At 41.2% G+C, this 16,079-nt stretch overlaps 1 protein-coding gene across 13 annotated transcripts in view; it reads right to left on the reverse strand.

Moving 5' to 3' along the window:
• Window positions 1-232: 232 nt before the first annotated feature.
• The window catches only part of aak1a (AP2 associated kinase 1a), a 39,118-nt gene continuing 23,271 nt past the window's right edge, over window positions 233-16,079 (reverse strand). For 2 of the 13 annotated variants that reach the window (XM_083554105.1, XM_083554095.1), the window contains 5 exons: window positions 14,459-14,572; window positions 14,063-14,122; window positions 11,690-11,845; window positions 10,890-10,958; window positions 233-2,357 (listed from right to left, as the gene is read on the reverse strand). In XM_083554105.1, the coding sequence (XP_083410231.1) occupies window positions 1,675-2,357; window positions 10,890-10,958; window positions 11,690-11,845; window positions 14,063-14,122; window positions 14,459-14,572 (1,082 nt within the window). In that variant the 3' untranslated portion in view covers window positions 233-1,674. Of the gene's footprint in view, window positions 2,358-9,654; window positions 9,795-10,889; window positions 10,959-11,689; window positions 11,846-14,062; window positions 14,123-14,458; window positions 14,573-16,079 lie in introns of those variants that run through there. The other 11 variants (XM_083554099.1, XM_083554097.1, XM_083554107.1 and 8 more) reach the window with 6 other exon arrangements.

The following is a 16,079-nucleotide window of genomic DNA, read 5'->3' on the forward strand; positions in this document are numbered from 1 at the left end:
AGTCAATTGTGGTTATAAAACTAGGAGCTACTGAGCGAATCAACATTTGCGATCATCACAGATCCAACACCAGCGATAAGGATGTACATAAATCACAATTATTCCCCAATAACCCCACTGCAGGCTTATAACCCCTCTGCTAATAACCTCCATTCTTCTGGGAAGGCCTTCCAGTAAATTTTATGGATGGTTGTCTGTGAGGATTTGTCCTTCAGGAATAAAACACGCAGCATGATACTTATGATTATTTATTTATTGCAATAACAGCATGCCTAGTCATATTTAATTCCTTACATACAGTAAAACACAAGATGCATCACACTCAACACACACCTCTTTGCATTATTTTTAGGGGGGGGAAAAAAAAAAAAAAAAGGTTGAAGACTGGAAAGCCACACGTACACACACACTCAAAAAGGTTCAAACATGAATACATTTAATGTCTCCACACACCTTAATACCTCCTAAATAACATCACTTTCCCACAAAAGGAGTGTCAGGTTTATACCAAAGGCAAAGCTGTTGCATTCAAGGTACACACACAAACAATGACTGACAAAGTCGAAGAGGGTAAAAAGAAAATGAACAGACACACAGAATGTTTGGAAGCAAGGGTTGAAACCCGAACTTATGAACCCCTGAAGAAATACAGCACTGGATGTGTATATATTTATGTGTCCAAGTGATGAACTGCGCAATACTATGGAGCGTAATGTCCACATTTGAACGCGGCAACGTGGACGAATCGATCTTCTGGAGTGCGATTATTTGTGGGATTTCAGCGATCATCGTTTGTACAATCATCAAATAGCTTCAGTGCCGGCATCGACACGTGATGGCGTGGTGTCACTTTTAATTCGCAAACTACAATCAGTTTCTGTGCATATGATTCAAAATCTAGCATGTGAAAGATCCTGAAAGGAAAATGACTCTGAAATGGCAGAAATGCTAGGTTTCCTCAGGGTTCGCCGGTTTCCTCCTGCCTCTCCAAATCATTGTGGTTGGAGAATAGGTGACTGCAAATTGTCTCTAGATGTGCGAGATGTTTTATGGAGGAGAGTTGTCTCATCCAGGAAGTAGCCCTGCCTCGTACATAGCATTCCTGGGGTACAGGCTCCGGATGTTTCCATCGTGTTCAGGTCGTGCTGAAGTTAATAATGATTATAATATTAATAAAATTGCTAAACCCATGTGAAAATAAATCCATGTCAGGAAGCAAGAACCGATGATATTAGTGCTATTCGATCAACTTGTGCAACCACCAAAGCGTAGCCCAATAAACACTCAGGCGAGAACTTCTCCATCGGTGGGAATTCTTCCATCACCAGTGTAAATATAATAAGAGAGTGCACCAAGTAGGTTTACATTCCAGCAAGGACACCCCTTTTTCAGGGTCAAGTGTACGCTCATCTGAAAAACGATGAATAAATCAACATTATCGCTCAGCATTGGAATAAACCGAGGTAGGCGTGGAATACAGACATTTGGGTTTGCGCTGTAGTTCAATCCAGGTTCGAGACAACGCCTCAGCAAGTACGTGCTTCGCTCTGGCACACGGTTTTCTCGTTTTCACATCACCATTCGTATTCTCCAGTAGACGATTTTATGCATCCTTCCAACAATCGTCTGAAATGAAGGGATGCATCAACGATTGGAATAGAACGTAGTCCCACCTTAATGCTTCTCCTGAGGTCCTTTACGATGAAACGGTGCGGAGAGAAACGGATCGTCAGAGGTAACTTCGGGACCCTCGTAATGTCTCGAGTATTTTGCTAAAGCCTGAGGTCGAAAGGGCAACGGGGCCACTTGATCGAGGACGCTCTGTTCGTGGCTTGCGTGATTTAAAGGCACCACGTTGGAGCGCTGCGTCCCAGACTGTGCGACTGGATGAGTGTAAACTGTCCCCTGTGTTTCCTTTTTCTTTCCGAATGGGGCCTGGAGGAAGACGTCCAGTTGCTGAGGCGGAGCCACGGGACGAGGAAACGGAGCTTTCGAGAACACGTCCATGTTGCAGTCGGCTTCCTGAGACACGTGAAAAGGCGCTTTGGAGAAGACGTCCGGATCAGGGGGCTGGACCAACAGGTCCGTGGTAATCAGAGACGACTGTTTGCTGTCGCTGGGTTCAAGGTCGAAGGATGTCTGGAGGTTTCCTGAAGCATCCAGGTCTTGTTCTTCGTCCTCATCAAAGTCCTGCAGCAACGGTCTAGATCCACTGCAGTCGAGGCTCGAGGCTTCGCTCGGCCTGGCGTCGCCAGTCTTCTCGTCTTCATCGCTGGAGTGCATCCAGTCTTCAGTTGGGTTTTCTGCATCGCCACCTTCTAGAAGCGCGTCATAGCCGTTAGTCTCCTCTTTGGCTTCTGGAGAACAGAAAGACAAGAAAACATGACATCAATGAGTATCAAGTGCGGATACTTATACGTCACATGAATGCTATGTCAGATGTCACTTTCCTGATTTAACTATTTTGTCTTATATTTACCTCAGATGTAGTCGATCAGTCAAGACGTGTTGCGCGTGCTACATAGCTGAGTTAGATAACATCTAAAGAAAGCCTTCACGTGAACAATTTTCCATATAACAGACTTTCTTTACGTGTTAGTAACATTTGTAGCTCCAAACTAAGGAGCACAACATGTTTTGACTGGTCTAGAACACAAACACAGACTAGGAGACCAAACGAATGTACTATTTTCGAAAGACGAAATAAAGAAAAAAAAAAAAGAAAATGAATACACTAGGGGGTGTAACGGGCCACAAAATTCACGGTTCGGTACGTACCTCGGTATTTAAGTCACGGGGGAAGAAAATTGGCACAAATTAACTTGATTCATTAGATTAAATTAATGAAAACATTAATTAAATAGTTTACATTTGTTAAACCCCATTGGGTAATACAGATGTGTATATAAGTGTGTTTGTGTGTTTTACATTTAATTTTCAAAAGATATGATCTACTTAACTGTCCTACTTATTTCAGCACACTTTAACAAATGTCTTTATTCCTTCCATCCTTCATTCTTTTACTCCCTCGATATGAGAAATTGTCAGGATTTTCTCCTTTTAAAAGAAATTCTTGAAGCTGGACATAAAATGCTAAAGATTCCATAGCGCTGGCCACTTCCTGGTTAGCGGCTAACGCTAGCGCTATTGATTCTTTAGCGTTTTCATGCATGTGAAAAACAAATCTTTTTTACTGTACGGAGCGAGTCGCCACAGTGACACTGCGTTAACTCTAGTTTCTTTTTTTTTTTTTATACCCCTGGCGTTGTTGTGTACGTTTTCAATTTCAGTAATAATTTAAAAAAGTAAACGTCCTCAAAAGTAAAAGGCGGAGACTAAACAAACTTGTGGTTCGCCGCTGGATACGTCCTGAGGGATCTCAGATTTCAACTAATGTTCTGGACGTAAAAAGGATTGCGAAAGCCCTGTATCGAAGAATTTCGGTACGAAAACGTGCACCGTCACACCCCTAGAATACACACGTATATTCAATTCACAACAACGCTATGGAGGAACACCAAAAAGCTACAACACTGCTATATTCCAACCCACAAACAACAGCTAGCACAGAAAGACTACAGCATTGTTTCCACAAATGGAAAAAATAAAAATAAATGTGTGTGTGTGTGTGTGTGTATATAATATTATACTGTATGGACAAATGTATTGGGACGCCTGACTTTTTAAAAGTTTGAGTCATGGGATGCAGGATCTCTCTGGGATGCGTAAGTATAAAACTTTCTCTTCACTTAAACTATGAGACCCAAACGTGTTCCAGCATGATAATGCCCCTGTGCACAAAACCAGCTCCATGAAGATGTGCTTTACATGGAAGATCTTGCGTGACCCTATTTAAACCCTATTGAACACCTTGGAGACGAATTGAAACTGCACCCCAGGCCTCCTCACCTCACCAACTCCAGTACCTGACGTTACTAACACCCTTGTGGCTGAATGTATTGGTACGCACAAATCTTTTATTCTCAGGTGTCCATAAACTTTTGGCCATAGAGTGTACATGTATGTATGTATGTATAAAACAAGGAAAAGCAAAGTCAGACATGAGATACAGATACGGAGATACGGAGCAAACTCTTACCTTCAGACTGTGGACAGAGGGAAGCGCATGTAGGAAAGGTTAATAAAGCAGCAGACTACGACTCTACAGTTCTACACGTCTAAACGAGGACTAATTTTAGAACAAATTCTCAGTCTACACCTCATCCAGTTACGTCATTACACTGTAAAAAATGTAAATTTTTGTAGAAAAAAAAAAAAAAAGAAACAAATTACTTGTTACTTTTAAGAAACCCGTCTTCTTTTCTCTTGTATATTTAGTATTGCTCTTTAATAAAGAAAAAAAACCTTATATCCAATTACTCGATTAATAGATGGACTAATCGGTAGAATAGTTGATTGCTAAAATAATCGATAGCTGCAGCCCTTTTTGTGATATTCAATAAAACAAACTGTAGCAATTAGTTCAAATAAAAATAAAAAAAATACCCAATTTCCTTAAATCAGAAAATTATGCAAGTTTTTTTTAACTTGATGGGTGTGGTCTCTTCCAGGATGGCCCCACCCCCAGTTAGCGGTTTGACGAGGATGGAAATGATGTTGACTTTTACACACTGGACTTCACACTCAGTACATTGCAATCGAACGAATCAGAGACTAGAGCAATGTGTTAGGCAGTGCCCTCAACCACCACCACCACCACCATCACCATCATCATCATCATCATCATCATCATCAAAACACCAAGTAAGGGAATATCTTCTGGAAGGACAGTGTTCGTATTTTGTTCTTGTGGCTTGAATAGGACTGTCACCAGTAGTATTTGTTACCCGTTTCTACATTGATATATGATCATTTGTCAAGTCTGATTTTACGGTTGTTTATATGGAACCTATGGTGACCAGAAAGGGGGAAAAAAATCTAAATGTTAGTTTCAGGAAGACTGAAAAATTAAGAGAGGGGGAAAAGGGAAATTAATTAAGGTTTGTAAAAGAAATGCTTAAGACAAGCTAGGGAATTAAAAAAACAAAAAAATTTTTTTTACCTAAACAATATTTACTGCAGTGGAATGATCACCCGAAGCCTTTCACAGTCTCAATCAGCTTCCTCCAAGTGACTCGGTTTTCTCTCTATAGGGCTGAATTATGACCTGGACTTGAGGGGCTTTTACACTGGCAGATTAGTCCAAAATAGAGCATAGTAAAGAAATTTGAAAGGTTTAACGTTGACCAAGAAGCACGCAATGGTACCCGGGACCACCTGTAGGCAGTGGTGGGCTGTGCGTTTCACGCCCAGGTCTTCAGTGGTGTCCTACCTAAATCAAGCCATCTCTTAATACCATCAGATGGCTGTTGAAAGCATAGGTATTATAAAATAAGCGCAGTATAAACAGAGCGCTGCATCACAGATTCAACACGTCTCCTTTCACTGTAGCCACAGCTGCATCGGTTTTAACCTCGTAAAATGATCCCGGGTTTTCCTTGCATTTTTTCAGCGCATTATGGTTTTCCTTTTGGATTTAAAATGAAGACAAATGTGTGTTTTTGTGCAAATCATACAGAAAATAAAACACATCGTGGAAAAAACTGTAACAACCGTTTTTAACCTTTCGACCTTTTCCTCACGATCTCCAGCTTTTCTTGAAAAGTCCGTCTTGTATATGTCCTTGTAAGTGTATCTGTGACCAAATAAATTTCTTCTCCTCTGTCAGCCGTTGCAGGATGAAAAATACAGCGATTATATATATATATGAATATATTTGAGCTTGTGCAGTTTGCTACAGATGCGGATCGCGAGCTCTGACGTGTAAATGCAGACGTTTAATACATTTTCCAGGAAAAAGTCAGTGATTGTGAGTTTAGGCCAGCAGTGAAGACCTTGCTGGCCTTGAAGGCTCACCACTGCCTATAGGAGAAGGTCAGAGTTCTGTACAGTACGGCAATTTCTGTAAACATGAACTCGTGCTCGAGTGCGCACTCGGTCTAGGGGCTCCTCAAGAACGTTCGTGACGAGAGAACCTAGAATCTAGCGAGTCTGAAGCCAAACCAATTCTGTTGGAAAGTAGAGCAGAGAACATTTGCACTCGAATTCAGACCTCAGTAAACATGGTCAGTGTGAACACCATCTTCAGCTGGTAACAAAAGCCAGAAAAAGATGACCGTCATTACATCCGCAACCTCGCACCATGTGCACCACTACACAACTCTAGAGACAAATTCGACATACACACTATGTTCTGTTCACATTTACAAGTTTATTCAGCATCTCAATCATTTCGGAAATTCAGATCGTCGTCTCATAAAAAATAGAAGGGATCACACGGAGAAATAATACATCTGAGCCTGACTGCTAAAACACGCGGGGTCAAGTGTTGGTCATGTCGTGTATTTTGTATTATGCTGAGCAGAAGGAAGAAGCTTTACACAGCAACACAAAAAAACATTGGACTTAGCATTGAGCCATGGTGTAGCGTGCTTGTGTACTTGTGTGTGTGTGTGTGTGTGTGTGTGTGTGAGTGTGAATAGGATTGTTGCATAGGTCAGCCACATTACAACCCGCATACAATCAGAAGATACGACAAGACGAGGACGCTTACTACAGAAATGTACAGAATCACACGATCATATTTGCAACCAAAACAGACAAAAAAAAGAAGAAATCTTTCATTTGATATGTCAAACTTATTTCAGGTTCCAGCAGTGCATTAGCAGTCTGTAGACGGTACTGCTCTGGTTCTGGGACACTAAATGGACAAATGTTTTGGGACACCCGGCTTTTTCATCAATACGCGATTCGTTTCACAAAACGTTTCCACAAAGTCACACAATTGTACAGGACCTTTGTCCTTGGATAAAGTAACCTGAAATATTCCCTTGACATGAACTAGGAGACTCAAACAGGTTCTAGCATGACAAAGCCCCTGTGCACAAAACCAGCTCCATGAAGTTGTGCTTCAAATGTGTTGAGATTTCCTGTTATAAAGTTCCAAATTCAACTCTAATGAACATGAATTGAATGTGAACACTGACTGCACCCCCAGGCCTCCTCACCTACATCAGTACCTGACTTTACTATGAGATTCAATGAATCTCAAACAAATCTCCACAAATATCTAGTGGAACCTCTTCACAAAAGATGTGGAGTTATCATATTAGCAAAAATGGGAACATGATGTGACACTTATGGTGAGGTGTCGACAAACGTTTGTCCCTGTAGTGTACGCAATCATTATTTTTTTGCTGCAATGACACGTCCTGGGAAAACTGTACTCTGAAATAGTGCTCGATGCTCTGCGTATATAAATGCAACACTCTTTCTGTCTGTAATATTCATTATACCGTTATGTTCGATAGACGGCTGTGTACTAAAACTCGTTCAGGCGGCACAAGGCAGGTGAGGGGTGAAGAAGAAAAGACGTGAGGCGACCTCAGGAAGTCAATTCCATCATTAGCCTGGTTAAAGAGGACAAGAAAGAAGAGAAAGTCTCACAGCATGAAAGAAAATAAAGATTTATGTCTGGGAAAGTGATTGTAAGATTATAAAAGACCAGATTGAATCATTTTTCATAAATCTTCAACCACTGGATGCACCAACTGGTGGTAGAGAAGCACAAAATCTACTAATGTCTTTCTTTAAAGCAACGTATTCCACATGAGTTATTCCAGGTCCTCAGTTTTAGCCACGAGAGCCTGATAAAAGGTAGCCACGCCCACTGCAACACAAGTCCCTCCTTTTGTCTCATTTGTCAACATCTTGACACTCAAACATGTTAAAATATAATCACCTTCAATCGTTTTTTGCTTTGGAAGCAAAAGAACGACCGGGCGCCTGAAAAGGCAAACGCCAATAAATGACACGTCCTGAGGACAGCAATAAAGCTGAATTTCTAATCTCCGATCGCATTAAAGGTCCGGAGCGCATAAGCAGCGGCGTAGCTACATCGAGCGAGTCGATATTGTAAACGGATTCTGCTGATATGTCGGTAAAATACGATATTGCACATGCAAAGCTCAGAGTAAACGGGATCGGACCTGCACTGGCTGGGTGCATCCAAAACTACATAAAGCCTTGGTTATAATTGTGATCTGGGCAAGCAGATATGTGTAGAAGTTGATGTTTGGAAGAGGGACTTCACGTGTAGTGCACTTCCTGTGCGGATTTCTGGGCTTTTGTAAAGCTGGATTGTGAAGTCGAATAGTATGCAATGAGTTGTATTCTGTATATAACTCCGTTTGTAATTTTCCCTTTGAATGAACTATAAAACCCGAACCTGTTCCCTGTGCACATCTCAGCTCCATGAACATATGTAGTGGAAGATCTCCTGCTATATAGAGCTCTAAACCCTATTGAACATAAATGAATGTGAACACTGTCTGCACCCTCAGGACCTCACCTACATCAGTTCCTGACTTTACCACACACCCTTGTAGCTGAATGAGCTCAAATCTCCAAAAGATTTTAGTGGAACATCTCAGAAAAAGCACATACCGAACTTATCAGGTGTCCACTAACTATATACATATATATACACATACATATATACATACATATATATATATATATATATATATATATATAGTATGGAGCAAAACATGACCATTGTATACGCTTACCCTTTTCTTTTGACCATCAAATTTGTGGCCTCTGATATTATTCAAGGCATGTTGTAATGGAAAGGAGTTACTGGACTAGTAGCAGGATAAATGCTGATATTTATACTTTGGTGATGAGGCATGTAAACATATCAGCGTTAACCCACAGTCATTACCTCCAAAATCTCAACACAGCATTTAGTGAATTACGATGTTGCTGATCGGTTGGGAATCGAAAGCATTTCCGGTTAGGACTCGCACTAGGGTTGGGACAAGACCCATAGCAGAACCATAGCAAATGTGAAAGAGATATGACATTACACGCGTTTATACAAAGCCATTTCTGGAAAGAGGTGGACGAAGATCTGGAGGAACATGAAAAAAAAAAAAGTGGGCGTAAACTACTGCTTTATCACGTAGTGTAGTTTCCTTCTTGAATCCCCTCGACGCTGCTAAATCCAAAAATGAGGCTTTGTTCGTTGTTGCGAGTTTTGCGATTTCGTACGTGCAACACTGCCCCCTAGTGTGCACGCTATGCGAAAGTCTGCACAATCGCGAAAGGAAAAATCGGCCATAATGTGGCGGCTGTACAACACTATGTGTTTGTAGCTACACATAGCATAGTGTATCTTTGGACCAAAAAAAGTGATGGGGGGATGATCAGTAGAACGCACGTTTTTGTTTTTGAACCGACGGATCCACCGGTTCAGCTCCATTTCTGAATGAATTTACAGTTTGTGAAGTGAAAAAGTTCTTGTACCGTCCTCACTGTGGAACAGATCTAGCTCTGTCCTGCACTACGCCATCCAGCATGATGGATTTTTAAAGAAATAATGCAACAGAAGGTTAAAAAAAAAAGATGAACAACAGTAAATGTGATTGAGAGAAAGACAAGGGAGGTGGAGGAGGACAAGGAGGAGGACAAGGAGGACGTCCATAAGACGATATTTTGGGATCCGTTATTAAATGATCTAATTTCATTCAGAACCTAAACTATAGCTTTGTTCACGGATTGCACATTTTCCCTGCAAGTTTTTTTTCTGTCTCTCTCTCTCTCTCTCTCTCTCTCTCTCTCTCTCTCTCTCTCTCTGTGTGTCTTCTACAAGTCGATGAGCTGGTCCACCAGCAGCAGGGAGCAGGCCAGATTGGGCAGACTGGCCTCTGAGCTGCCATTGTTGCTACCACCTAGAACATGGCAGAAAGAGAGAGAGAAAGAGAGAGAGAAAAAAGAAAGAGGAATCAGAAGGGAAAAATAGAAAGAAAGATAGAAGAGGAAAACAGATGCGTGTGCGCAAAATATGATAAAGAGAAAATGGCAAAAAGTAGTGAAAGATAAAAAAAAATTTAAATAAAAAAAACAAGCAGAAATAGGGTGGGAGGTGTAATTGCAACAAAAGGATTGTGGAGGAAAGAGGGAGGGGAAAAAATAAAGAGAAAAGGTAAGTGGAGGTTCCTTGCGAGAAGCTACAGCATTTTACAGCGGGAAGACGTTACGTTTTAGCTCCGGTCGCATCGCTGCTCAAGTCTGTATCAATTATTCACACATACTTTCATACCTCAGCACTGATGAATGCTTCATTCTGATTGGTCAGAAGGTGTTCATTAACAAACACTCTGTTCTAATATGTAATTAGGGGAATGCAAACGTTCAGAAAATGGACAAAAGTATTGGGACACCGGACTTTGCGGAAAGTTGGAGGCCCATCATTGTATAAGACGGATGCAGTAACATGAAATTGTCTCTTCATAATGTCCCAGTGCACAAAGCCAGCTCCATGTAGATATACTTTACATGGCTTGGAGTGGATGATCTACGAATGCTGACTGCACCCCAGGCCTCCTCACCCCAACCTAACACCTCGAATACATCTGTACCTGATTTTTTTTTTAACTAACGCCCCCTTGTGGCTAAATGAGCACAAATCGCCACAAAATCTAGTCAAACTTCTTCTCGAAAGAGTGGAGCTTATTATAACATCACATGGGAACCAATTGTGGAATGGTATATTCCAAAGTGTATGTTCAGGTGTCCACAAACTTTTGTCCAATTGTCCAATATAAATGAACAGGTTTATTTATTTTTTTATTACTGTTTAAGCATTATGTAATTCCTCAAGCATTGAGGATTGGGTTCACCTCATAACCATCAACCTACCTAAAAGTCTAACCTGCAGCACGGTTTAATTCGTTTAAAGATCATTAGTAGGCCTCTTCCTTTCGGTTTTTGGAAGATTGTTGGGACAAAAATCAGGAGGTATGTGACCCGTTCCTGTTCCTTACCTTGGCTGGGGGTTTTGGAGATGAGAACTGGAATGGGGTCAAACTGGCTGTCCGGGTTTTGATCCGGCGCTGGAGAGGGTTTGGAAGAGTCAGAAAGGAAAAAATAAATAGAGCATGAGAAAGAAACAAAGGATAGAAAGTATGAATGAAAGTGACAGGTAGTAGCAATTAAAACAAGAAGAGCAAGGTCAACCTGAATAGAAAAAGTTGCACTAGATTGCAAAGGTCTGTCTCTAGAACTCTGTTCAACACGTTTATTTGTGCTGTATTGATGCCTTTTTACAAGAAAAGTGTTTATGACATTGCTGTATTACTTCCTGGTGGAAAACTGGGAGCATTTTTTTTTGTTGTTTTTTTTTGTTTGATACTGATGAAGCCCCTCCCATCATCAGTATCTACTTTTCTGTCATGCAATTTTGTCGTATCGCTCGTATCATCTTAAGATCGGAAAGTGGAACCATCGGAACCTTTTTTTTTTTTTTTTTTTAAGTACCGTCATTTCCGGACTATTAAGCGCACCCAAACATAAGCCGCACTCACTGAATTTGACAAAGATTTTTGTACTTTTACTCAAGTGAAAGTTGAGAAGGACACTTTTACTTTTATTTATTTTTACTTTTACTTTTAGTTTGTGTTCTTCGTCCACCACTGGTGAAAATTGATTAACACCAACTGCCCATAAAGTTTTAGGTTTATAAATGAACCCTAGAATTAAAGATACACCTTTACTAGAAAAGTGCTATTCGAAAATGTTGTATTCGGAAAACCGTCGTCGTCTCATTCAAGAGCGTTTGTCTTACCGGACTGAATCTGTGCACTGGCCAGTGGAGCCGGAATAAACTGCTCCAAAGATTGTGCAGGGGTGGAGGACATTGGGGAAGGCAGCACCTGAACTTCTGATGAGGAATGAGAGAGTAGGGGACCACCGAGCAGAGATTCCCCTCCACCCAGGGCATCTGGTTGAAAGAATGGAGGAAAGAGAAGGAGGACAGAAATGGTTAGAGGATGCACAGATGAGAGATTAAAGATTGCCAAGGCAGGAAACAGAAAGCGAGTAATCACATAAGCAGTTCGAGTGAAAGGAGATGGAGAGGAAGGAAGTGGAGAGAGAGGAAATCCGTTATGTTAGCATGGCATTTGGCAAAGCAAATTCATCTGGTAGGGAAATCACTTCGACATTTGAAGTCATTGAAAGCACTCGAAGATTGCTTTCAGAGTGAAACCGCTTAATTACTATCCAACTATGAGACCCGATTTTCTTCAACAGTGCAGCTCGTGTCGCAAAGCTGCTCAAACGTAGCAAAAATCGGCGCATTTACTTGATTTTGAGCTTCTTATCACGTTTCTGAAGGCATCTTGTTTTCACTGCTTGGCCTATTAATGAATAATCACTATGAAGCATTGAAAACAGACTGATAGAGAATCGTGAAGGTGAAAGAAGAGGAAAAAAATTGAAAAGAATCAGCCGGATCAACACTGTGACGTAGGAAAAGAAAACGAGAAATAGAACCGATGTCATCGGTAGGGCTGCAAAACTTTCAATGGGGATTTCCTCTGGGGAATTTTGGAAATATTCCAAGGAATTTATGGACATTAATTGGAAATTTATATAAACTGTATTATATACAAACATCAATATAAACAATTTTGTTTGGTCATATGGTTACATGCATGTAAACTAACATGTTTTAAAAAAGAATTTTTTTTATTTAATTGTTAGTTTAATTTTGTTTAGTATTGTATGAGGAAGTCAGTGTGTCAGAGAAGTATGTGAGGGTGGTGCAGGACATGTATGAGGACAATGTGACAGCAGTGAAGTGTGCAGTAGGAACGACAGACTGGTTTAAAGTGGAGGTTGGACTGCATCAAGGATCGGCTCTGAGCCCTTTCCTGTTTGCAGTGGTGATGGACAGGTTGAAGGACGAGGTCAGACAGGAGTCTCCGTGGACTATGATGTTTGTGGATGATATTGTGATTTGTGGTGAGAGTAGGGAGCAGGTTGAGAAGAGCCTGGAGAGAAGGGGAATGAAAGTCAGTAGGAGTAAGACAGAGTACATGTGTGTAAATGAGAGGGAGGGCAGTGGAGTGGTGCGGTTGCAAGGAGAAGAGGTGGAGAAGGTGGAGGAGTTTAAGTACCTGGGGTCAACAGTGCAAAGTAATTGATAGTGTGTTAGAGAAGTGAAGAAAAGAGTGCAGGCAGGGTGGAGTGGGTGGAGAAGAGTGATAGCAGGAGTGATTTGTGATAGAAGAGTATCTGTGAGAGTGAAAGAAAAAGTTTATAGGACTGTGGTGAGACCTGAAATGTTGTATGGGTTAGAGACAGTGGCATTAACAAAGACAGGAGGTGGAGCTGGAGATAGCAGAGCTGAAGATGTTGAGATGTTCGTTGGGAGTGAACACGATGGACAGGATTAAAAATGAGTTTGTTACAAAAACAGCGCAAGTAGGACGTTTTGAAGACAAGGTGAGGGAGGTGAGATTGAGATGGTTTGGACATGTGCAGAGGAGGGACATGGGGTATATCAGTAGGAGAATGCTAAGGATGAAGCCACCAGGAGGGAGAAAAAGAGGAAGACCAAGGAGGAGGTTTATGGATGTGGTGAGGGAAGACATGCAGGTAGTTGGGTTGAAAGAGGCAGATGTAGCGGACAGGGGGGTATGGAGACGGATGATCCGCTGTGGCGACCCCTGATGGGAGCAGCCGAAAGAAGAAAAAAGTAGCTCACACACAGCACAGGGAAGTTTTAAACATGAATTTGAACACTAGAATTTTTTTTATGTTATTTTGTGTGCAGGATTTAAGAAATGCACCAGTAATTTCCATAGAAAGTTCCATAGTCATCAGATGTGCAAATTGCCTGCTCCTGGAATTGACCTTGTGGACAACCTTGATACACCATGTAGTCATCGGCGACCAATACGCGAGCGCTAATTAACGAGTGATGACAGGAAACCTCTCGCTGAAAAGAACTCTGTCTACTTTGTCACACAAAATGATGGTAATACTGATTTAATCAAGCTTATAAAACTTCATAATTCCCGTTTTCTTATCCTTGTGAATGACCTTGGCAATCGTTGTTCAACCAATGATATAACTTTACCTCTAAACAAATTGTTCTTGAGTGTTTTCAGGGATAAACAGAACATATGACGTAAGAGGAATTTGCACTGACCTGGCAACACAGGATCTGTATGTAGAGACTCCAGACCAGGAATCAGAGCATCCATTACGGCTGTGTACACAAAGAATGAATATGTGATTAGCGAAAAGATAACGGTGCACGATCTTTCCATTTCCAGACTTTTTTTTTCCCAGGCACATAATGAAATGAAATGAGCGCACCGAGTCAGTCGTGCACTGACGGACAGATGGAATGATAGATAAACTGGAGGTGATGCTCGAGGCTAGTGCAGGGGAGGAGGGTGAGAGATGCAGGGATAAAAAGAGAAGCAGACAGATGGATGAGCATCCTCTGCTTCTTGGGAGCAAAGATTGGGTAAAAATCATTGAGACTGCAGGGTATGTAGGAGAAAAGATGAGGAAAGAAGGTGGTCAGAGGTGTGTTTACCGTGACTGGAGTCTACAGGGCTAAAGGGGTCGTTCAGAGGGAGGTCAGGGATTAGCAGGGAGGAAGAAGAGGAGGAGGAAGGTTCTGGAGACTTCAAACCCTCAATCAACTTCTCTGTTCAGCAGAGAGGAAAAGAGTTAGAGAGAGACAGAAAAAAATGGGACGAGCAACAATAGAGAACAAGGTTTATGATAAGAAAAGAGAGAAATGTAGATATGTGAGAAAAGGAAGAGAGGGAGAAAAGACAAGAATAGGAAAGAGAAAAGGCGAAAGAATAAAAAAGGAAATCTAACAAGCTATAAATAAGGAATATGCAAAGAGAATATGAAAAAGGTATAAGCGAAGAGTAGAGAAGATATAAGAAGAGAGAAAAAGACAAAAAATAGAGAAGAGAAGAGAAGAGAAGAGAAGAGAAGAGAAGAGAAGAGAAGAGAAGAGAAGAGTTGTGGGAAGAAATGTAAAAAGAAAAGAGAGGTGCACAGAAGGAAAACTAGATGACATGTAAGAGTAAATGTAAAGAGAAGAGGCAAAAAGAAAAATGTGAGGAAAAGAGAAACGTGAGAACAAAGGAGACGAGAAATGTAAAAAGAGGAGAGAAGAGTAAAGAAGAGAAATGTGAGAAGAAAAGAGAAGAGAAATGAAATGAGAAGAGAAGAAAATAGAAGATAATAGATGAGAAGAGAAGAACAGAGAAGAGAAGAAAAGAGAATGGAAGAGATATGAGAAGAGAAGAGATATGAGATGAGAACAGAGAAGAGAAGAAAAGAGAATGTAAGAGAAGAGAAGAGAAGAGATGAGAATAGAAGAGAAGAAAAGGGAAGAGAAGAGATATGAGATGAGAAGAAAAGAATAATGTGAGACCAGAAGAGAAATCAAACTAATCTATTTTTACACAGGAATTTACTCCAGTTGTTTTGTCTACTGATGTTTTCTTTGCGTCAGAACTCTGTAAACACAACATGCACAACACGAGTCGTCATCGTACACAACGTCTCATCACAGGCAGAAACTCGGGTGTGTTCAGTGAAAAAAGTGCAACACAAACACAACACGGCTGCTGCTTCCTCGACCACCTGAGCTTCAGTTCCAAGAGGTGTTGGGACGAATGACAACCTACGGGGCTCATTGGATGTTTTTCAGTGAAGCATTAATTAACAAGGATCTCGTCCTCGCTGTTATCACTACATAATCGTGCATCAGACATCACATGATTAAGGGCAGATCTGTTCACAAACGCCATTCTCCATCAGAAGTTATGGTAGTTCTGTTAGCACAGCCACAATTCCATTCAAACCAGGCTCATGCGTGTCAGTAGAGAGGCACAGCTCGGTGTGTAAACGCGGCACCCTGGTGTAGTTACCGCGCGAACCTCGTGGCTACCAGTTCCTCAAGCCTTCGCTTTGACAGTGTGAACACAGATATGCATAATTACAGAAGCACTGTACCGCAGATTTTTTCAAATAAGTGCTAATTACATATATATTTCATTTATACCAGGGGTCCTCAACCACCGGGCCATGTACTGGTACCAGGCTGTGGATCACTTGGTACCAGCCCACATAGAAACAATAACTTCTTTTTAATTTAAAAAATTTTCTTGACTTTCTTGATCTGCAAGAGG

Source organism: Silurus aristotelis, assembly GCF_946808225.1.
Source record: "Silurus aristotelis genome assembly, chromosome: 11".
Classification (NCBI taxonomy): Eukaryota; Metazoa; Chordata; class Actinopteri; order Siluriformes; family Siluridae; genus Silurus; species Silurus aristotelis.